This window comes from Podarcis liolepis (genome assembly GCF_965112155.1).
Source record: "Podarcis liolepis genome assembly, chromosome: 2".
NCBI classification, from domain to species: Eukaryota; Metazoa; Chordata; class Lepidosauria; order Squamata; family Lacertidae; genus Podarcis; species Podarcis liolepis.
Window position 1 is genome coordinate 100,321,041 of NC_139555.1, and position 23,695 is coordinate 100,344,735.

At 42.6% G+C, this 23,695-nt stretch overlaps 1 protein-coding gene and 2 long non-coding RNA genes across 7 annotated transcripts in view; 1 reads left to right on the top strand and 2 right to left on the bottom strand.

Annotated features, from left to right (window-relative positions):
- Window positions 1-23,695, top strand: part of ADAMTS9 (ADAM metallopeptidase with thrombospondin type 1 motif 9) — a 154,914-nt gene that overhangs the window by 114,927 nt on the left and 16,292 nt on the right. For all 5 annotated transcript variants that reach the window (XR_014522903.1, XM_083491028.1, XM_083491026.1 and 2 more), the window contains 2 exons: window positions 14,443-14,616; window positions 22,244-22,414. Coding sequence is in view for 4 of the 5 variants with exons in the window: in XM_083491028.1 (XP_083347154.1) it covers window positions 14,443-14,616; window positions 22,244-22,414 (345 nt within the window). In the remaining variant the exon portion in view is untranslated. The remainder of the gene's footprint in view (window positions 1-14,442; window positions 14,617-22,243; window positions 22,415-23,695) is intronic.
- On the bottom strand, window positions 2,674-20,290 carry LOC310702151. The gene is made up of 3 exons (XR_014523299.1): window positions 19,984-20,290; window positions 14,426-14,591; window positions 2,674-3,224 (listed from the first exon to the last, which is right to left on the bottom strand). It is a non-coding gene; the product is annotated as an uncharacterized lncRNA (long non-coding RNA).
- LOC310702127 overlaps window positions 22,223-23,695 on the bottom strand; it is a 164,149-nt gene continuing 162,676 nt past the window's right edge. The window contains exon 3 of the long non-coding RNA XR_014523273.1: window positions 22,223-22,233. This is a non-coding gene — a long non-coding RNA (uncharacterized lncRNA). The remainder of the gene's footprint in view (window positions 22,234-23,695) is intronic.

The window sequence follows — 23,695 nt, forward strand, 5'->3', positions numbered from 1 at the left end:
ATTCTTGTTATTTAAAAAGTGTGCATAGGCACTCCATTGCTGCGCCCATAACCTAGGTTTAAGGTGCCATTTAGCTCCTAGTTTTCATATCTTGGTTTCTAACACTGGGGAGGGGGGGTGGATATTTGGTAGTTGAGTCCGTGTTGGGACATAGATGGATGTGCTTTATTGTGTGACCCCCTTAATACTGTTTTCAACATTTTACTATGTTTTGGATTTTTAATTTTTGTAAGTTCCTTTGAATCTTTTGTGGGAACATAGGAAACTGCTTTCTCCCAACTCAGACCATTGTCCATCTAGCTCAGCATTGTCCGCACTGGCTGTCAACAGGTCTCCAGGGTTGCAGGAAGGAGTCTCTCCCACCTGGAGATACTGGGAATTGAACCTGGAATGTTCTGCATGCAAAGCAGATGCTCTACCACTGAACTATAGCTCTTCTCCAACAACTCACAAACTGTGGTGGTGATGATGATGATTTATACCCCGGCCAGAGTCGGGCTCAGGGCGGCTAACATCAGTAAAATTACAATAAAATCATAATAGGGGGAAAAACCAATTTAAAATACAGGTTAAAATGCAATTTAAAATGCAGCCTCATCTTAAAAGTAGCCCATAGATCAAAACCATAAGGGGAGGGGAAACCATAAGGGTCAGACTGAGTCCAAACCAAAGGCCAGGCGGAACACCTCTGTCTTGCAAGCCCTGTGGAAAGATGTCAAGTCCCGCAGGGCCCTAGTCTCTTGTGACAGAGCGTTCCACCAAGTCGGGGCCAGTACTGAAAAGGCCCTGGCCCTAGTTGAGACCAATCTAACCACCTTGCGACTTGGGACCTCCAAAGTGTTGTCATTTGTGGACCTTAAGGTCCTCCGCGGGGCATACCAGGAGAGGCAGTTCTGTAGGTACGTGGGTCCTAGGCTGCATGAAAATGATACTCAGAAGTAAGCCCCCATCAGAGGGCATTAGAATTGCACTGCTAATACCTTCCTTGGATACATTTCACAACCCCTCTTGTAAAGCCTATTGTGGAAGGTTCCATTAGTTAACGGAAAGAGAGAAGGAAGGGAGGATGTAAGAAATCATATGTCAAATTCCTGTCACTCTGGATCAGTGATCTCCTCCTGTCCCAGACCTTCGCTTTTATCTATGCTGTGGCCTTTCCAGTTAGCATACTTCCAGCTAATACAGTACAGCTCCTTTTGTAAACAAAAGTGGAGGAGATCGGCCCTTGCGGTTGCTAAGCAACTGTGGGCTGCCGTCCGGGCCAGTGTCATACATAAGCAACCTGGGCCATGCAAAATATCCGGGCCTGTACTTCAGCAGTTGCTTCGGGGGCTAACTGAGGGAAAGGCGAGGGAATAAAATGAGGTTGTGCAAGGAGCGGGCAGGGGGTATGGTTGAAGGACACGCAAAGGCAGATGACAAGACGTGAGACTCTTCAGGCAGCCATCAACCCGCCACAGCTTCTTACCTTACAAATCGTTGGCCGCCCCAAAGGGAAGAGTAACAATGTCAGAGAGAAAGTGTTGCGCCTACCTTCACTACAGACAGGAGTGCTTTTGCTTGCTGTCAAGCCTTGCCATTTCTGCATCAGTTTGCTATTAAAAGAAAAAGTCTGCACACACAAAAAATCCTCAGCATTTTAGTTCATGTTGCTCCTAATACGGTATACACATCCAATGCGGAGAAGTGCAAATTTTGAAAGGTAGCTGAATTTCAATTTGCGTATTGATCTGCAATGTGCAAATCGGCTATGTTCACATTAAAATGCAAACCATATTTCTTCCTATCTCTCTGGCTGGACTAGGAAGGCAGGTGATTTCTCTCCTCCTTCAGGACCCCAAGAACCTGCCAATAATCATAATGCAAATAGGCAGAGGGCCTACAGACCCTGAGAATCTTAACATGGAAGGACTTCTAAAACACAAATGCATACACACACGGTGTCTTCAGCTTTCCTAGAGCCAAGCTGCTGAGTTGAGTCACTCGCCATCGCTGGTTTGGGGCAGGCAGCTTTAGTTCAGCTTTAGTCAAATGTATAATTTGGTTACTCCCTTAACATTCTGTCGCTGGTCTTTTAACTTAAGCAGACAGCTCTCTGTGGAACTCATATGATTATTGGCAGATTGAGGAGAACGGCCTTTGTAAGTGTGGGAACATCATTTTTAAGAGGCAGTGAGTTTGCCATACTATTTTTGGGCCCAGGATTTTTTTCTTTCTTTTTTGCACTTCTGCTTTTGAAATCACATCTTGCCCTGAAAGCAATCTTTGTGGCTAATGAAGGCATGCCAGCCGACGCACGACGGCCTGTCAGATGCTTGAACTTATATAAAAACAGACGTTCTGAAATTTCCAAGTATTATCTCAGATGATTGGGGCCCAATTCAGAAAGGACGCAAATTAATAAGGATGTAGTATGATTTATGGCCTGCGATAATCTGTTGTGACTTGGCAATTAAAGGCTATGATTGCAATGCTCTGCCTGGTTGCCTGTGCTTCGCCCCATTGAAACGAGTGGGGTAAACAGCTAATCTGTATGCTAATGGTTAGCCCATGAACAGGCCATTGAGATCTAGACTTTGTTCTTCAGATGGTGTAAACCGAAATGTCTGTCACCTTAGTATAGTGAGTGGTACCAATTTAAGCCATCTGGACATCAAGCTGTGGTGATAGTGATTTGTTTTTTGGTTTTTATTTTCATTTACAAATATATATCTAATGACACCCACAGAGAACTTTTAAAAATCTGCTGTCAGTGTTCCAACAGTAGTTCCTTCTATAGTCGGGTCTAGAAAGGGCTATCATTCATCACCATGCCGTGCAATGACACATTTTGTCTAGCTTTGCTAGAGTACAAGAGGGTTTGAATAATGCCTCGTTGGAATGTCATGGCTCTTTCTGCTAGATGCCGACATTTTTTTTGAGGGGCAGGGATTTATTAGCTGCTGCAATGTATTCTTCATACAGTATTTTCATTGGATGTCATCGAGAATATAAAAGGGATTTCAGTGCACCCAAGGTTTCGGGGGCTCCTCTTACGTCAAGGGAAAGGAACTTGGGTGTAAGATAAGGAAAAAAAGATGTGGATGGTGCCTTGCACCTTAATCTCAGGGAAGGAAATATGCAGCCCTGTTGTGTTCTTTAAGGTGCCTGGAGGCAGGACTTGTGGGAGGGGGAAATGCCTGCACAAAGTATGGTTTGCCCCGTAGGTTTCCAGAATTGTCAGCCTATGGGAGAAGGGGAGAAACAGGCAAAAACTCACGACAATAAGTTATGCGTGACTCAAGTTCTCACTCTCTGTGGTTTTGGTCAGCAACAAATTTTCATGAAAGGGTCACTATGGCCTAGTTTACACAATCATATCTTGGGCTACATAAGTCAGGATATGCATAGACTGCATGCCCTGAGTTCTGTATTGCAGTCACCAGCCAGATGCTTATGGAAAGCCCACAAACAGGACTGCTTTGGTTCCCTGGTGGCTGGTACACAGAGGCAGGTGGCTTCTCATCCTGGAAGTGGCAAATAATTATCAGGACAGTGAGTGACTTTCCAGGGTTCCATCCTGGTTTCCTAAGCCATGATGTAAAGGAGAGGTATGCGGTCATATACAACCATTCCCCAATGCTTTGCTTTGCCCAGTGAGTGAGTTCCTAAACCACTGTTAACCACAGCTTCCTGTTACGTGCGAACCCAGAAATTACTGCTAGTAACCTACGACAGAAGGAGCTTGCATGGTGCCATCCAGCTGTATTTCACTACAACTCCCATCAGGATAATGGGAGTTATAATCCACAACAGCTGGTGTTAGCTAAACTGACCCATGATATTAAGCCATGGTTTAATTATGGCATAATATCCTGACTCATCTGTCAACAATTTTTTTTAATCTGTCAACATTTTTTTTTAATTAGGGGTAAAGCACATTTTAAATTAAGTTTTGTTTGTTTGTTTTTTAAAAAGGGCAAAGCAACATTTTTCACAATACTGATTTATACCAGGTAAATACTAAAGGCAAATTGCATTTTCTTCTTTCAGGTAAAGTAGTTATTTGCTAGAATTGTGACAGATCTCACAAATATCAGTTATGTACATTGAGATCTGAACAGCAAGATTGTTTTCACTGTATACATGATAAGTACTACTAACATCTGCCTCTAAGGAGCTATTACTACCTTGCTAAGATATTGACTCATTACTAATAGGGAGAAGTCCTCCAGTTCAATTTAGCTTAACTCATTTTGTATCAGTCTTCTATATCATCATAGCATTCTTGAAAATGAATGCCCTTAAGTATGAGAAACAAGGGATAAAGTCCTTTTTGAAATACATTAAAGGGAACAGTTTCGTATAGATTCTTCTGGCTGTGATTCTGCTATTCAACTATTCCATAAGGATTGCAGAGGATAAGCAGTATTATTAATCACAATACAAAGCACCACACCACATTTGGGTACAGATCAAGCTCTCACTCGCTGTATCCTCACCTTGTCGTGGTGAGTGGGCTTGCACGTTCCTATGACCCTTGTGAGCGAAGCCGTCAGGAATCTCGTACTCCCAGCAGGGTTACCCAAGGCAGCAAGGTCAAAGGGAAGTGTGCTGCACATATCGTCAAAAGTAAGGTTCCATTCTGGTTCTGTTGCCAATTCCTTCTTTCCCAATAGTCCCAGGCCACAGATCGAAATCTCACCCAACTTTTGCATTAAAATCACCAAGAAGGATAATTTTATCTTCCTTAGGCGTCTCTGATAGGACGATATCCAGCTGAGAGTAAAATTTTTCTTTAATGTCTTCATCGGCACCCAGTGTTGGTGCATAAGGGCTTATAATAGTAGCTTGCTGGTTTTTGGTTAGTGTTATTCGAAGGGTTGAGAGTTGCTCATTAATGCTGGTAGGGACTTCTGACAGGAGCTTCACAAGATCGTTTTTGATAGCGAAGCCTACCCCATGTATTTGACGTTCTTGTTCAGAAACATCCTTCCAGAAGAATGTGTAGCTTCCTTTTTCTTCCTTCGGTTGTCCCTCGCCTGCTCTTTGAGTCTCTTGAAGTGCTGCAATATCAATGTTAAAACATCGCAGCTCTCTTGCAATAATGACAGTTCTGGGTTCAGGACACTCGTTATCCGAAAAAGTCTGTATATTCCATGTTCCAAAGTTTGATTGCTATTCCAAGGGTTGAGAGTTGCTCATTAATGCTGGTAGGGACTTCTGACAGGAGCTTCACAAGATCGTTTTTGATAGCGAAGCCTACCCCATGTATTTGACGTTCTTGTTCAGATACATCTTTCCAGAAGAATGTGTAGCTTCCTTTTTCTTCCTTCGGTTGTCCCTCGCCTGCTCTTTGAGTCTCTTGAAGTGCTGCAATATCAATGTTAAAACATCGCAGCTCTCTTGCAATGATGGCAGTTCTGCATTCAGGACAAAGTCCGTATATTCCAAAGTCCATATATTCCATGTTCCAAAGTTTGATTGTCTTTTACAACTGCTGGGTGGTGACCCCACTGGGCGCAGTAATACAGTCAGGGGAAAAGGGAGGCAGACTATGTTTAGGGCACCTTTTCTAGCCCCTCCCCCTTTTGGGGGTGAGCAGTGGATCCTAAAAAAGCGCTCCAATTGGAGAACCGCCTTTACCAAAGGTTTCATGGGCTTTGAAGACACTCAAACTCAAGACACAAGGGAGAAACGTGCTAAGAGGAAGGCACGCTTGGCAAAACCACACCGTGATCAACTCCTGCCCAGAAACCAATGTCCCCACTGTGGAAGGACGTGGGGATCCAGAATTGGCCTCCACAGTCACTTACGGAATCATTGTTAAAACCATATTTATGGAAGACAATCTTACTCAGCTACGAGTGATCGCCAAAGAAGAACAGATAAAGCTGCATTGTGTTCCACTTTTTCAACTTATAAAACTAGCCTTTCATAACTGTTTATAACCCCCCCCCCAAAAAAATGTCTGAAGTCCATTTGCTCTTTGGGTCTCTTCACTTTACGGGGCATACCAACACTAAATCGTGTAACACGGAAGAAGCCCTTTTTAAAGTTGTTTACTCAATAAAGAATGGTGATTTGCCATTGACAACTAGCTGTAAATGTAAGAAAATGATATGAAATTGTTATTTGCAGGAAAATGATAATTTGTGTTGAATTCAAGGACATTTTGCTTTGATAGATACAGCATTATTGGGTTTATAAAGTTGTTTTTAATAACTCTTATATTAACAAGTGCTCTAAAACTTGTTAAACTAATACTTGCAAATGTTATTCATGATCTCTGTATTTCAAGTATTTTATAAGTTCAAGGAAGCTTAAAGATACTACATTACTGGATTCTAAAGTGTTGCTTAATGGCCCTTGCATTATTAGCAAAAGCCAATCTTCAAAAATGCTAAATGTCATCCGTAATATCTGTGTTTTAGCTACAAACCTTCTTGACTTTTAAACTTTTTTCTTGGTAAAATTAATTATCCTCTTCTGCACACACTCAAACTGCCTTTCAGGATCTACTAATGAGCAAAAAAGGGACACGGGTGGCGCTGTGCTCTAAACCACTGAGCCCAGGGCTTGCCAATCAGAAGGTTGGCGGTTCGAATCCCCGCGACGGGGTGAGCTCCCGTTGTTCGGTCCCAGTTCCTGCCAACCTAGCAGTTCGAAAGCACGTCAAAGTGCAAGTAGATAAATAGGTACCGCTCCGGCGGGAAGGTAAACGGGATTTCCATGTGCTGCTCTGGTTTCGCCAGAAGTGGCTTAGTCATGCTGTCCACATGACCCGGAAAAACTGTCTGCGGACAAAACCAGCTCTCTTGGCCAGTAAAGCGAGATGAGTGCTGCAACCCCACAGTTGTTCATGACTGGACTTATCTGTCAGGGGTCTTTTACCTTTACTTTTAATGAGCAATAATATCTCATCCATTTGCCATATTCAGGCAGCAATTCCATGTATACTTGCCAGGGAGTAAGTCCAGTTGAGTTGTGGGACTTACTTCCGTGTAAACAATGTGTAGGATTGGACTGGAGTACTATCAGTATGTCGTTGGTAACACATTCCCTGTGAATAAGTGAGCTCAGTGAGACTGACTCACAAATATAAGATTGTTCACGTACTCCAGACATTATTATTGATTACTTTTATATGATTTTAATGAATCTTCTAAAAACAAGGACAAATGAAACTATTTTTCCTAACCTTCATTAGGATTAGCTTTAGACTGAATATGTTAAAATAATTCCAAAAGCAATAGCAAATTGGTATGGGGGAGGGGAGAAATAAAGTGGAAATAAAGTGGAAAGATAGTTAGCTATACACATACACTTAAGTCTGCTTTAGTAGCTGTGGGGAAGCTTGTAGCATGATGTGGGAAGAGGGACATATGCAGCAACCTTATAATGATCCTGTTACTCCATAGTTTTCAACAATGGCAACCTTTCTGCCTCTCTGCTTTGTTTATCTGCAAGTGCCACCTTTTGCCACTCTTGCAATTTTCTAGATCAGCTCCATTCTTCATTTTTTCTATGGAGCTGTTGGAACCAGTTGTGACATTCAGTAAGTTGATAATTTCACACAGGTCTTCTCTATGTGACTGTGATCTGTCATTTACCTCACACAATGGAAGGAGAAAAACGTTTGCACAAGGAGTTCTGTACATGTAGCTGTGCACTGAGTAATTCTGCTAGAATCCCATAGCTGGAAATGTTTCTTCTTGCTTCTGTAAGGCCTGTGGCCCCGCAACATGTTTCCTTACAAAAAGATGAATTCGGTGGCTTAAAAGCATGGCTGGCCCTAATGTGATACAGAATTGAGGTGGCCGCCTCAGTCAACAGATTCTCAACAGCACTAAATGGTAGCTTTATTGTCAGTTATATTCTTCTTTTAGGGGGTGAGTTGGAAAAGTGATCTTGCGTATTGTGCTATTACCCTCTGTCCTGTAGAAAGTAATGCACACTGATTTTGAGTGAGTTGCCCTAACGGAAAAGGTGTGAAACAACTGAGATTACTTCAGTCGTATCAGTTATCAACACAGCATAAGAATTTACATGCATCATTATTTGTGTTATGTACACTGCCCTGAGATGGTTTATATCTTTAAAGATAGCATGAAGACATTTTTAAATAGATACTGCATATGTGGAAGTTGTTAGGGTGTGAAACCTAAGACGCTGGCAAGTTAGCAATGTCATGTGACTTTAAGTAGTCAAGCTCGTTAAGTTGTTAAGTTGCTCAGTATATAAAGAGTGTTTGTTTTCTCTGTGTTTGGGGCGTGAAGCAAAATGTCTGAAAGCTCCGGAGGTGTTTCTGTTATCTTTCTGCAATAAACCTGTCTTTGGAAAGACAGGCTTCCCTGTGTCGTTATTTCTTTGCTGCTGAGACTCTGAAGCTTGTACTGCAACAAGAATCTCTGCACTGGACTTAATTAATACTCTGCAAAGAGAGCTGTTGCTGGTGGCGCAGCGGAAGTGTTTACTGGACCAGTACAAACTCTCTTAGGTTATGGATCCTTCTACGTTTCTACAGCTGTATTATGTGCAGAGAAAGTGAAAGCAGCTTTCGGATGAGAGAAGACTGGCTTGGTCGTAAATCCAGCTCTTAAAGGCTTCAGAGGAGGCTGGAGGCATCTGAAAAGTGAGTAAAACAAATCCCAAGGGGAAAGAGAAGAAAGGGCACACAGAGGGAGTAGCAGCAGACCCCAAGAATGGCAGTGGAAAATTTCCAGGTTCCCTTTACAAAGTTGAACTCTGCTAATTACGTGCAGTGGTCTAAGAGGGCTCAAGTCTGGTTGGAAGCCAAAGAAGTGTGGGCTGACTATGTCCAGAGGCGAAAGCCGTTTGTGGCTGTTGCAGCAGATGCCACAGCAGAGCAACAGGCTGCTGCACATGCTCAGAACAGGGAACATGATAAAATGGACACTAAAGCTAGATGCATGTTGATGGTATCGATAGACGATTCCCAATTACCTCATGTGGAAAATTTAAGGTCTGCATTTGAAATTTGGGAAGCTCTTAAGCGAATTCACCATAGAGCCACGCCCGGAGAGAAGGTGAACATTATACGTGCTTTGTATGAATTGAAACTGAAGCCAGGGGATAGTGTGGTTGAACACACGTCACAGATGACTGAGTATTTCAACCAACTGTCTTCTTTAGGTGTGAATTTCCCTGAAAATATTAAAGTTTATACTCTGCTTAGCAGCCTGCATGCAGGGTTTGAAAACTTAGTACTAACTTTACAAGTTTTGCCAGAGGACCAGCTGAATATGAATTATGTGACTGGTAGATTGTGTGAACAAGAATATCAACATCATCGAAAACGTATTGATAATTCAAATACCCCAAGGGTTGGACGTTCAGATAATTCCCAGCGTGGGGAAACTAGCAGGCAGAGCTGTAAGGAAGCCTCACAAGTGTCTGCTATGGCCAGCAAGTCATGTTTTCGATGTGGCAGCAGGTTTCATTTGATAGCAAAGTGTCCAGAAAAGCAACAGGAATTTCAACAGTCCAAGGCCAGTTTCCGGAGCTACAGGGGAAGACGACGTGAGAACTACAAGAATCAACGATCCAGAGGGGGAGCAGGTGCTGATAAGGGGCTATCTGCAATGGCAGCACAACAGAGTCCTAAAAGGAGTCAACAAACCTTGAAGTGGATAATTGACAGTGGAGCAAGTCACAGTTTAGTTCCAGCGACATCTAGTGGCCGCTTGATGAACTGCAAGACATTGCCAGTTGCAAAAACTGTGACTATAGCAGACAATAGTAAACGAGAAATGAACCTTAAAGGCACAATTTATGTTAACTGTTTGCAAACTAACCTTCCTGTTTTTGTTCTTCCAGGAATGAAGAATGGACTTTTGAGTGTGTCATGCCTGGTAAAAAGTGGTTTTAAGGTTGAGTTTGAAAATGATGTGTGCACCATTTCAAAACAGGGAAAGGAGCTAGTTAAAATTCCCTGTGAGGATGGGCTTTTTGTTTTGGATGAAGAGCAGTTAGCAGCAGGTAGATGTTCAACAGGTGAAGCGCAAGCTAAGTGTGTAAATAAGGCTCCTCATACAGGTTGTGCACATCTACTACACAGAAGGTTAGCTCATATATGCTTTAAGTATGTAAGCAAGATGCCAGATTTAGCTGAGGAGTGTAACATTAAACCCTGTCCAAATTTTCTGGATTGTTGCGCTTGTAAACATGCTAAGGTTAAGACATGTAACTATCCTAGATCTGATAGAGTAAGCAAGAAACCCTTTGAACTTGTGCACACAGACGTGTGTGGCCCTATGCCAGTCAAATCGCTTGGAGGTGCGAGATTTATGCAAATTTTGGTGGATGATTTTTCAAGGGCTAGTTGGGTTTTCTTTCTGAAAGAAAAATCACAAGCAGCTTCCATCCTGATGGATTGGATTGAAGAAGTCGAATGTAAATTTGACACCAGGGTACGTAAAATACAATCAGATCGTGGTGGGGAATTTGTGAACCACACGCTGGAGACGTGGTTAAAAAGGAAAGGTATAGTTCATAGACTTACCAATCCCTATTCACCACAGGAGAATGCAGTTGCCGAAAGAAAATTTCGAACATTACAGGAAGCCATTGCTGCTTTGCTGTTTGATTCTGGACTTCCACAGCGTTTTTGGGCTGAGGCTGCACTGTATGCGAATTATACTTTTAACAGAGTGTACAATAGCACAGTAGGCAACACTCCTTACTTCATGCTATTTGGGAAAAAACCAAAAATTGATCATCTAAGAGTTTTTGGATGTCGTGCTTATGTGCTGGTGCCTAGGGCACAACGTAGGAAAGGCGATCCTAGGTCTAAAGAAATGTTTTTCTGTGGTTATCAAGCAAACACAAAAGGTTGGAGATTTGTGAATGTAGAAGGCAATCAAACGAAAATCACAATCAGCAGAAGTGCGGAATTTTGTGAACAGGATGGTTGGAATAAAATTCATGGGAATCCTGACATACTATTTGATGTGGTGAACAGTAACAATGAAACTCAGGCCCCAGGGCAGGTATTAGTTCCAGAACAGACTGAGGAATTTGAGTCTGAGGACAAGGGTCAGAAATCGCCTAGTTCACCCAAGTCTGTAAAGTCAGAATCCTCTAGCTCTAAAAGTTCACCTGTACAGCAAGAGAGACGTGTAAAGTCAGAATCAGAAAGTTCTTCAACTACTAGTGACAAACAGGTGACGACTAGTGATTCTGGGTCAGAGGGGGAAACTGAAGGAACATCGCAGGAACTGTTAAGGCGTTCTCAGCGTACCAACAAAGGTAAACCTCCTGAAAGGTACCAAGCTATTAGTGTTTGGGCTGGTTTGGCAAATTGCGAACCTGAAAGTTTTGAGGAGGTTGAGCAATTACCCCAGGAGGAGGCCAGTAGGTGGCGTGAGGCCATGCAAAAGGAGTTGAATTCTATGAAAGAACTGGGTGTGTTTTCCATCACCAAACTGCCAGAAGGTACCAAAGCAGTAAGTTGTAGGTGGGTGTACAGGATAAAGAGAACAGCGATGGGGAAACCAGAGTACAAAGCAAGGCTTGTAGCTCGAGGTTTTACGCAAAGAAAGGGGTTACATTATTCCGAAGTCTATGCACCCACTTCAAGGAGTGAAACCCTACGGGCACTATTAGCAGTTGCTGCTCAGAAAGGGTTCAAAGTGAATCAATTTGATGTCTCTACAGCTTATCTTCATTCAGACTTGGCTGAAGAGCTCTATATGGAGCTACCGCCAGGATTGAAAGTTGGTAAATCAAATCAGGTATGGAAACTACATAAATCTATTTATGGACTCAAGCAATCTGCTCATAATTGGAATGAGTGTTTGAATGACGTTTTGGTAGGCATTGGTTTTAGCAGGAGCAAGGCTGACAATTGCTTATATTTCAGAGGTTCAGGAGATGCTCAAGAATCGTTGCTTGTTTATGTAGATGACCTGATTTATACTTCAAAGACACAAGAACAAGTAAAAAAACTAGCCAAAGAGTTAAATAAGCACTTCAAAGTTAAGAATCTTGGTGATGTGAAGGTCTATCTTGGTGTTCAGATAAGATAGGACCAAAAATGGCAGTTTTCTACTGAATCAAAAAGGCAAGATATTACAAATGTTGAAAAAGTTTAACATGACAGAGTGTGCAGGTGTTAGAACACCAATGGAAATGGGTTTTGTAAAAGACAATGAGTTCAAGGATAGTGCTGAATTCAAGCGTGCTGAAATCTTTCAGTCAGCACTGGGAAGCTTACTTCATCTTTCGCAATGGAGTAGACCAGATATTGCTTACGCTGTTAACTTACTCAGCAGAGAAGCTTCAAAACCTAGTGTAAATGCATGGAAAGGAATTCAAAGAGTGTTAAGATATTTACAATACACCAAAGATTTTTGCCTTGAATTGTCTTCGGAAGAACAAGCACAGATTACTTGTTGGGCAGATAGTGATTGGGCAAATTTAAAGGATAGAAAATCAGTGTCTGGCTGTGTAATAAAATTTGGTAACTCTCTGATTGGGTGGAGATCCAAGAAACAGAACCTAATTGCTTTGTCGTCAACAGAAGCTGAGTTCTGTGCCTTATCTGAGTTATGTAGAGATCTAGAATTTTACAAATGCTTGGCACAAGAGATGTATGAAAAGGCCATCACTCCAATCACTGTATGGGGTGATAATCAACCGTGTCTTAAGTTAGCACAAAATGGGCAGTTTAAAGGTCGTACAAAACATTTGGATATCCGCTTTCAAAATGTTTGTCAAACGGTAAAAGCAGGAATTGTTAAATTAAATTACTGTCCCAGTCATGAGAATCAAGCTGATGGTTTTACAAAACCGCTTGGGTTTCAGCGGCATGAAAACTTTTGTGAAGAAATGGGTCTGAAGTAATTTTGTTTTTTGTATTGCCAGCGAGAGGGGGTGTTAGGGTGTGAAACCTAAGACGCTGGCAAGTTAGCAATGTCATGTGACTTTAAGTAGTCAAGCTCGTTAAGTTGTTAAGTTGCTCAGTATATAAAGAGTGTTTGTTTTCTCTGTGTTTGGGGCGTGAAGCAAAATGTCTGAAAGCTCCGGAGGTGTTTCTGTTATCTTTCTGCAATAAACCTGTCTTTGGAAAGACAGGCTTCCCTGTGTCGTTATTTCTTTGCTGCTGAGACTCTGAAGCTTGTACTGCAACAAGAATCTCTGCACTGGACTTAATTAATACTCTGCAAAGAGAGCTGTTGCTGGTGGCGCAGCGGAAGTGTTTACTGGACCAGTACAAACTCTCTGAGGTGCCACTCAGGTCCACAAGGGTCTTGGTCTAGTCCTGCTGAAAACCACTGGCATGTAGCATTTCAGCATTTCGTACAAAACAGCAATGGGAACCATCTTTCTTAGGATTCAGGTCACTTCTAGACTGTTGCTGTTTTGCTGGTGAGATTCAGTCTGCTCGAGTCAAAGTGTGATTGGCACTCTGGCGCAACAAACATGCTTTTTTTTTTTTAAGGCCTTTGTGACAAGGAAAGCACTGGGGGGAAAGTGTGGGGTAACAGTTGTATTATGCAATATCATATACAGGGCCAGATTTAGGTTTGATGAGGCCCTAAGCTACTGAAGGTAATGGGGCACTTTATACGTCCAGCTGTCCTTTGTAATTTGTAAACAACAAATTGTCGCTGTTTTTTGTGTTGAATATATACTACCCAATAGCTATCTAAAGCCATTTGCACATGTTGCCCTGCAACCAGTCCATGCAGAATGTAGGCACCCTATACAGTGGTACCTCTGGTTACGTACTTAATTCGTTCCGGAGGTCTGTTCTTCACCTGAAACTGTTCTTAACCTGAAGCACCACTTTAGCTAATGGGGCCTCCCTCTGCCGCCATGCCGCTGGCACACGATTTCTGTTCTCATCCTGAGGTAAAGTTCTTAACCCGAGGTAATATTTCTGGGTTAGCGGAGTCTGTAACCTGAAGCATATGTAACCTGAAGCGTAAGTAACCCGAGGTACCACTGTATATAGAAATGAGCAAACCAGTGATATTTCAAGGAGCAGGCTAGCAGGCGGGGGCCATTACTTACATCATAGGAGCCTACACAACGCAAAACACTGTTGCTGTATGTAGGTTTTATTTTATTTGTTTCCCCCCCTTATATTTTGGAAATGTACATCCAGGTTTTTTTTCCTTTTAAATTTTTTTGGGGGCCCCAAGAGAGTGGAGCCCTAAGCTATAGCTTGTTTAGCTTATACGTAAATTCGGCACTGATAATATAACCTCCACACAAGCAAATCATAATAAAAGCTCAATAAAGAGCAGAGGTTGTGTAACCTTCACACAAACTTGTGAAAACAAATCAGAGTGAACGCTCAATGAACAGGTTGCCTGGAGGAGACCTCACAATTATTATTTTTTTAATATCTGAACTAAAAACTTCCAATGTTGAAGAGAGACTGGGGGTGAAAATAGGCAAAACTTTTGAGCCTTACTTTTTCTGCCTCTTCAGTGCTCAGTGTCCTGTGGGAGAGGAGTTCAGCAAAGAAGCGTTGTCTGCCACCTTGGTACTCACAAAACAGCTAGCGACACTGAATGCAGTCAGTCCAGCAGGCCAGCTTCTGAACAAGAATGCCAAATGGCGGGATGTGCCTCTTACAGCTGGAAAACAGAGGATTGGCAAGATGTAAGTAGACTATTTATTTATTTGTTATTTATTTATTTATTTATTTATTTATTTATTTATTTATTTATTTGCAATGGATCCAAACTACAAGAAAGAAGATTCCACCTAAACATTAGGAAGAACTGTTCGACAGTGGAATTTGCTGCCAAGGAGTGTGGTGGAGTCTCCTACTTTGGAGGTCTTTAAGCAGAGGCTTGACACCCATATGTCAGGAGTGCTCTGATGGTGTTTCCTGCTTGGCAGGGGGTTGGACTCGATGGCCCTTGTGGTCTCTTCCAACTCTATGATTCTATGATTCTATGATTCTAGTTAGTTAGTTAGTTAGTTTATAAAGTTATTCATTCCGCTTTGCCTTTAATATTTATATATTATTAAGGTGATTTCAGCTAAAAGAAATAGAGTGATACAGGAAAAAAAGGAAGGGAAAGTGAGAAGGAGAACAGCAACAACAAAGATACATATAAAAGCGAAAATATGGGGAGGGGGGCAGTATGCTATATTACCATATAAATGTAAAGGGACCCCTGACCGTTAGGTCTAGTCGCGGATGACACTGGGGTTGCGGCGCTCATCTTGCTTTACTGGCTGAGGGAGCCGACGTACAGCTTCCAGGTCATGTGGCCAGCATGACTGAGCCGCTTCTGGCGAACCAGAGCAGCGCATGGAAACGCCATTTACCTTCCCGCCGGAGCGGTACCTATTTATCTACTTGCACTTTGATGTGCTTTCAAACTGCTAGGTTGGCAGGAGCTGGGACTGAACAACAGGAGCTCACCCCGTCGCGGGGATTCAAGCCGCCGACCTTCTGATCGGCAAGACCTAGGTTCTGTGGTTTAGACCACAGCGCCACCCGCGTCCTGGATATTCCCATATATTCTTGTATAAATTCGTACAGTATAGTGTTATTGCCCTAGTGTTTATGTAAACGCTAATAGCCTACTACGTTTTCCGTTGTGCCATTGATAACTTCCATAAAAATATTCTCCTCTGAAAGATTTAACTTTTTCTGCCTAGTCATAGTTACACAGTCCAGCAGATTCTCCCCAATCTTGTTAAGTAAAGAACACTGTACAAACATGTGTTTCAGAGAGGCATTGTCCTTACCACATCTCCAACACTGAGCTACCTTAGCTAACCCTTTTTTATACTACTGTACGTGAGTCCAATAAACTCTAAATATTGTTTTCTGTTGTATTAATCTTAATTTAAAATCTAATGACACCTTAGGTATTGAAGCTAATACATTTTCCCACTGGCTGGGTAATAATGTAAGGTCCAATTCTTTATTCCAATCATCTCTTACAGTCTGCATATTGAACTTGTGTGTTGTTAATAGATACCTATAAAAAGTAATTGCTGGCTTTTTATTTTTGAATGAGTTGTCCAATTGCTCCAAAATCTCAGGTATCTCGGTAGCTGAAAGGGCTGACATCCCAAACACACTTGTTAGAAGATTTGTAATTAAAGATATTTCCATTGGGCTGTGTCTGATAGGTGATATTTTTGTCTTAAAACAGCAAAAGTATAAAATTCATCTTCCCTATCTATATCAGTTGGTCCAGTGTCAATACACCTGCTTCCATCCAGTTTTCCCATATCACCATCTATTTTTGCAGTTCATGGTGTGCAGTTTCCCCACAGAGTAATTTAGCATGTAAAAATGGATCAAATTTGTTTTTATTAGCCAATATGTTCCATATTCTTCTAAGTGATTTAATTGTTTCCAGATGTAAGTAGACTGTAATGTGGTGGGACTATGCTGACACTGAATCAGAGCAAAGGTGTTCCTGATACTCTTTGCCATCACATTTCTCTTTTTGGGGAGTTAGACAGCACAGAGAGATGATGGGATAGTTGGCCAGTTAAAAACACACTGTCACCATGCTTCGTGTATCAGGTCATTGCAAAGGTTGAATCCTTGAGTGGGAGGGGGGACCCTGAGATCCCCAAAGAACAAGTGGGGTACAAAAAGACACAAATAAGTAGCACTGAACAGATTAGCCATCAACTATATGTATAATAAGGGACGCGGGTGGCGTTGTGGGTTAAACTACAGAGCCTAGGACTTGCCGATCAGAAGGTTGGCGGTTTGAATTCCCGCGACGGGGTGAGCTCCCATTGCTCGGTCCCTGCTCCTGCCAGCCTAGCAGTTTGAAAGCACGTCAAAGTGCAAGTAGATAAATAGGTACCGCTCCGGCGGGAAGGTAAACGGTGTTTCCGTGCGCTGCTCTGGTTCGCCAGAAGTGGCTTAGTCCTGCTGGCCACATGACCCGGAAGCTGTATGCCGGCTCCCTTGGCCAATAAAGCGAGATGAAGGCTGCAACCCCAGAGTCAGTCACGACTGGACCTAATGGTCAGGGGTCCCTTTACCTTTACCTATAGGTATAATAAGATCTCCCTCCGAGTTCCCGCACCAGTGTGGTGGCTTTCTCCGTTCTCTAGAAACCTTGTTTATGCTTTCTACATGACCAAGTCTGGAGATACGCTATGGAAAATGAGCCCATGCTTTGCAAAATGCCCCCTTTTTAATGCTTACCAAGTGTTCAGTGCTACAGCATGAGCCAGTAGGAACACATGTGGCAGATTTATTACAGAAGCACTGACACACACCTGTTGGACCTAGCATGCAGTAAGAAAGTTTATCGGTTCTGCTGTGCTAGCTAAATCCTGCATTAGCGCTTTTCATTTGGCAAGCAGGCATAGAGTAGACGTGCTGCTGTGGGCAAGAGTCGGCTCGGTCATCGGAATGTTAGTTCAGGCAAACGCTAAGCATTAAGTTCTTAAGGAAACACCAGGACATGTTCACAAACCTATTAATGCTGGTGACTTGGTTTGTTAATTAAAGCAGGAAGCTTAATTTTCAGAAGGTAAAAGGCAGAGCTTTTTAAATGAGAAGCGTTTGATCTACCCCACATAAGAAGTGGACGGCATAAGCAGATTTAATTACCACTATGCATGGCATATGATTACCAGCGTTGTTGTTCTTTTCATCAATATAATCTACTGAGCTGATACAGGATAATTGAAGAAAGCAAGTTTGTTCTATTAAAAAAACACACCTCTTTAAATAATTTTAAATGTAAGATCACCTTCCTTTGAATACAATTACTTTGTTTTTAATTTTGCTATTCTAGAAACAGATTTCAATACTGTCCCCATTGGTAGTGCATAGCTATTGTAATGCCAGATATTATGGTCCACATCTCCCATCGGCACTGGCCAGGGGCCACACTGGCTGGAGCTGATAGGAATGGTAATCTAAAACATCTGGAGAACAACGTATTAGGAAAAGGCAATAGTGTATATATTTCCGATATATGCTAAACCTAGGATACATCTGGATGTGTCTGGGCAGAATCTAGAAATGGTCATTCTCTTTGAGTGTGTCTCACACTGGCTGACTGGAGGCATGGTTCTGGGCAGTCAACCAGCTCTAGAAATGACTACTTAGATCCCCAAATCGTTCATGTCAGGCTGGCCCTTTTGAATCCAATGGCTACATTCACACGACAATTTTTTCTGTTTCCCCAAGTTTCCCTAATTTTCTGCATTATTGTTCAGCTTTCAAATGACATAAAAGCCACTTACAGAAATACATCAGAATGTGGCACAAATTTAGTGCTTATTTCCCATTTACTTGGTCCAGAAAGACACCTGTTTGCAAAAAACAAAAACAAAAAACAAAAAACCACATAAATGAGCACTAAATATGTTCTGTTTACTCCACTATACTTTCAAAAGCGGTTTTTGTGTGGTATGAAAGCTCAGATATAATGGGGGAAATGGAATAAGCTGCTGTGTGAATGCAACCTTGGTCTATTCACTTGTGTCTGAGCATATCCTGATGTATCCAAGTGCTTGGAATTCACCTGTAGAATTCACCTGTAGCTCATCTTTTGCAAACAGGGTCAGGCATCTTTCTATGTGAATACGCACCATCTAGTACAAAACAGTGATGTACCAGCACATGTGCTGACACCTGTGGTTAGAAATGAACCGAAAAACAAACGTCTGCCTGAAAAGTTTTGTTGTGGTGCTTTTAAAAATGTTTCTCCAGAGCCTTCTAAAAATGGATCTGATTATGGAAAAGGTTATAAGGTGGAGAATAACTTGTCGTTATTCAGAAGCAAGGAGAAGGGATGTACCAGAAAGTTCTGGGTGTCTGTGGCTTCATAGCAGCCGGCATTTGTTAACCTTGCCCTACACAGTCAAGATTTCACAGCAGATTAGTAAAAGAAAGCAAAAGCAAAAAGAAACTTCTGCTAGCTTGTATAAATAGAGAACTCTCCTTGTTGCCCCTCTCTTGTCTTCCCATTCCTTTGTTTCGTAAACATTTTCTAGACAGGTAGATCAGATGCTTGTGGGATTATGAGGCATATATGAGAAAAGGAAAGCAAGAAACAGAATATTTAAAAAAAAATTTAAAATCAAACAGCCTGAAAAGAAGAAGAAACAGTGTGTGTGAGAAGGTACATTGTGGGTGTATAGTAGTATTTGTTTCAAAGGGTGTGTAGCTCTTAACAGATTAAAAGTATACATTTGTAATACATACTTGAGTTACGCAAACACAGAATAAAGTTGTGAGTCTGAAGGATTGTTTGCTTAACACACTCTCACACAAATATATATACAGTATATTGTGTGTGTAAAATGTTAGCACCATGAGGGCACTTTTGCATTGACTGGTAGCTGGCATGGTCTGCTCAGGTTGTTGAATTCCATGCTCGGTATATCTTTTCTTCTAGCACATTCACAGTTGCATAAAACACTTTCTTCCTCCCCCTTTACTTGGGAGAGAAAGGAAGAATAAAAAGCAATTCCCAGTTCTTCAGATTCTGAAGGAACAAACTTTCCTCAGAGAGCAGAGAGAATGTTCAAGGTGAAGTCAACAGCTCTCCCTCCTTCAGATTTGCTTGTCCTCGAATTCCCACAATATGTTGCATTAACAGCATACATGGCAGAGTTTCTTACCCTCAGCTAACTCCCACATCAATCGTGGGCCCCGGGGATGGTTTTTATATATAGAAAAGATACACATTCTGACATTCTGCTGCTGTCTTAAGGTCCAGAGATACTCCAATCCTGTGCAGTGACAAGTGAGGATCAATAGAAGCTCCAAAGAAACACTTACTTCAAGTGGTGTAAAAATTTTGTGGCTTGAGCTTCACTACAATGGCTCACAGCCTAGTTCTTTCTGTAAGCAAGAAACAAAGGAGGACTCAGCCTTGGACTGTTGTCTCCTGCAGAACTGCTTGTAAAAAGATGGTGTGGAAGATTGTAGGAAGCACAGTGTGAACAGAACACATTGAAACAGATCCAGGTAGCACATTTAAAGATCACCAAATAGCATGCACTGACAAAACTTACCCAAATCGGAGTAACTTTGTTCCCAAAGCAACTGCTCCTTTCTCTCCCCAGTCCCTCACGCTCTTCTTTCTTTCTTTCTCCCTCTGTCTGTTTCTCGCAAATTTTGTTATAACTTCTACACAACTGGAAAGCATTAGGGACCCCTCCCCCACTCACACTGCCGGCCCTTTTTGTGGGAGGTGAATGTTTGATGGGTCACGCTGGTTTTCTAACGCTTTCCAGGCTCCCCGTGTGCTGGTTTTGTGTGAGAGTGTGTGTGTGTGTGTCTATGCTCTGTAAATCTCTACCATGTGACAGAACAGACTTCAAAGAATGCTTAAAAAACAACAACCCACCAACCTTTAAATCCCTGACATCTTCCTCATAAGAAATCATGAATGACAGTCCAGATCTTGCACCCATTAAACACTTGGTCCTTCGGATATCTTTTTTCCAGCAGTCCTGCACCACTTCCAGCCCGCAACCCCCTCTTTTTCAAACTGATAAACTGCCAAAAAAGGCACCTTGTCTGCCATAGAACTAGTTTTCATGTTATTTATTGAGGGATGAGGTGCAGGCTGAATTAAGCCATCTGGTAGTAAATCCAGACTGACACGAAAAGCCTGTTGGAAACAAGGTTACAACCTCATTAAGGCCTGTATTTGAACCTCTGTCCCTGACTGGTTCAATTTTCCGCGGTCCTGTTTACAATTCTCATTGAGTTCCAGTGAGCTTATTCTACTGTTATTTAATTGTTTGCAATGACGTTCTACGTGGAGCAGCCCTTGAAGATGGTCTGAAACCTTTAGCTGGGGTAAAATGTGTAACCTGGCGGCAAACAGGGACTTCCTATAGGGACAACATCTTGCCAGTGCTGAAAAAGTTGAGCTGGCTGTCAGGTTGTCTTTGGGCCTAATTCAAAGTGCAAATTCTGGCCTTTGCCCACCTAGGGCCTAGTCCTCACTACCTTAAAGTTGTGGTGTGGAGCCATTTGCCCTGCCTAAATTCTCTTAGCAACCTTGAGGTATGTATGAAGCCGGCTGGCTCATCGGTAGCATTCAGATGCAATGCAATTCACTGTCGCTTTTTCCAGTGCAGGCTATGGGTCTTGTTCGTTCTTCGTTGTCTGTATTTTTCATTTGCTGTGCTTTATGATTATATTAGCTTTGTTTCATTGCGTTTTAAATTGTGGGGTATTTTTTTCCAACGTCAAAAACATACCTCGAAGGCTGAACGATGGGTTACACATTTCGATTAATTAAATAAACGAATGAAGTTACGGCATACCGTGAAACACAAACCCATTTTCTTCCCCGCTGCTTGCTTAGAAGGATCTTGTCAAGTAAGAAACACACCATATATCTCATGCAGTGCTTATATATCCTAGGGCCTCTTCCACCTCCTTGGTCCGCAGAACTTTATTTTGTCTCTGCCACCATGGTTCTAATATATCTACCTAAACTTGACAGCTATAGAGGCTGGCAGAAGGAGGAGTGACACTGGACCATGTGTTGGTGTGAATCATATAGTAGACTTACCAGCATATTCCTATTAATTGGGTAATTGTATGCTTCAAATTGGGACACGGGTGGCACTGTGGGTTAAACCACAGAGCCTAGGACTTGCCAATCAGAAGGTCGGCGGTTTGAATCCCCGTGACGGGGTGAGCTCCCGTTGCTTGGTCCCTGCTCCTGCCCACCTAGCAGTTCGAAAGCACGTCAAAGTGCAAGTAGATAAATAGGGACCGCTCCAGCAGGAAGGTAAACGGCGTTTCCATGCGCAGCTCTGGTTCACCAGAAGCGGCTTAGTCATGCTGGCCACATGACCCTAAAGCTGTACGCCAGCTCCCTCGGCCAATAAAGCGAGATGAGCGCCGCCACCCCAGAATCAGTCACGACTGGACCTAATGGTCAGGGGTCCCTTTACCTTTACTACGCTTCAAATTAGGCCTCTCTCCTTTTGGCTGTCCCTCAGATAAGTTCCACTCCAAGCCCCAGTCATGGGTCATGTGGTGGTGCAAGGTGGAGCCATTGTCATGAGGGCGGCTTCCCAGTTCCACCCCATGGCATGCACCACTAGTGTTCTGAACCTCCCTCCTAGATCCAGCACAGAAGGAGGGAAGTGGGAAGCAGCTGAAGCTTTTTCAAAACTTCAAAAAGCAATGAGAGGACATCTCCCTCAACAGCCAACACCAGTCCTGCCGTCCACCATATTTCTCCCTTGCTGCATCAGTTCTGCCGCATGGTCAGCAACCTCTCTTTCCGATCTCTTCTTTCAACAGTGTAGCAAAACATGTGGCGAAGGCTCCAGATATCGCAAGGTGACCTGTGTGGATCAAGATATGCAAAAGGCCGACAGCCTTCACTGCGATTCAAGCAAGAGGCCACCTGATATTGAGGCCTGCAACCCGGCACCGTGCGAATACATTTGGATTACAGGGGACTGGTCAGAGGTAAGTCTGCAGGAAGGCAAAAAGAGGGAGCCTCTGCTTTTGTTCTCTGGTCAATTGCATCCACCCAGAATGCCAAGAATAATATATGCAAATCATATATTATAATGCTCCTTGATTTTCTCCAAGAGCTGATGAGTGGTGTTCTGCAAAAATAGCACTTTACGTTGGTTGATTTGTTTGCCAAAAAGTGGGTCAGGATGGGGAACGATAGCAGGAGAGGTTACTATTCAGTCCCTATATTTTATACCCAGCAGAGCTGCCCACTGTTGGTCCTGTTGTTGAGGAAACAAAAAGAAAATTAGGCTGGGAGGGAGAAGGCTAAGGAATTACCTGACAACTTTGAAAATAACAATTCCTTCTCGTAAATACAAAGATCAGATTTCTACTTCTTGAGCAAATCTGGGCTGGCAGTTCTGCCCCCACAACGCTGAGCACACCTGTCAAGAGAAATCAGCTGCTTCCCATGTATGCCCGAGCTCAGCACAGAAGGAAACAGACGGATCCTGGCCTGTTCCTTCTGCATCATATGAAGAAGCATTTTGCACCGGGGAAAAGCCCCATCGAGAAATGGCAGTGCTATTGCTCACCTAGCAGAAAAGGGAATTTTTTTAGAGCAGAATGGAGTTGAAGCATGAAAAGAAAATGCATGTGGATGTCTGGTGCAAGGAGCTAAGAGATTCAGCTGACCCCCCCATTATACATTTCTTTGGGCTCACCTATATCCCAAAGCTAGATTATTGAGGGAGGTGATGGTTCTTGGTACGTTCCTTAAATGGGTAAAAGAGAGACCTGGCTATATTTCTGTACTACTAATCTAAATGGTGCTGCCATAATAAATTAATAAATTATCCAGAGCAGGTGGATTTTGCATAATATTCCCTAATTACTCTATAGTTTCAGATTCTGGGTGGGCAGGGAATGGAGTGATAAAAGAGACACAGGAGTTGGTAAAGAGTTAAGGGAAAGGGATTGGCTAGTCAACAGAGATTGTGCCTTTGCCACTGGAGGTGCCTCCATTTTGTTTTCCGGCCCTTTACCAGAAATGGTGCTGTTCCCAAATGGCCTCAAAGCAAATTTCCATAGCATATTCTTTCTTTAAATTGCCATAGTTCCAGTCCTGCATACATAGTCATGCTTCAGTTAGGTTCATGAGGCCTTGCCATCTATATATGAAACTCTTCTTCAAAGATAAGATTCAAGCTCTTATTGGGCACTGATTCTGAAGGAGGGGTGTGTATAAAGGCAAAGAACTTCTATTCTTTTTTTTTAGCATTGCAGGCA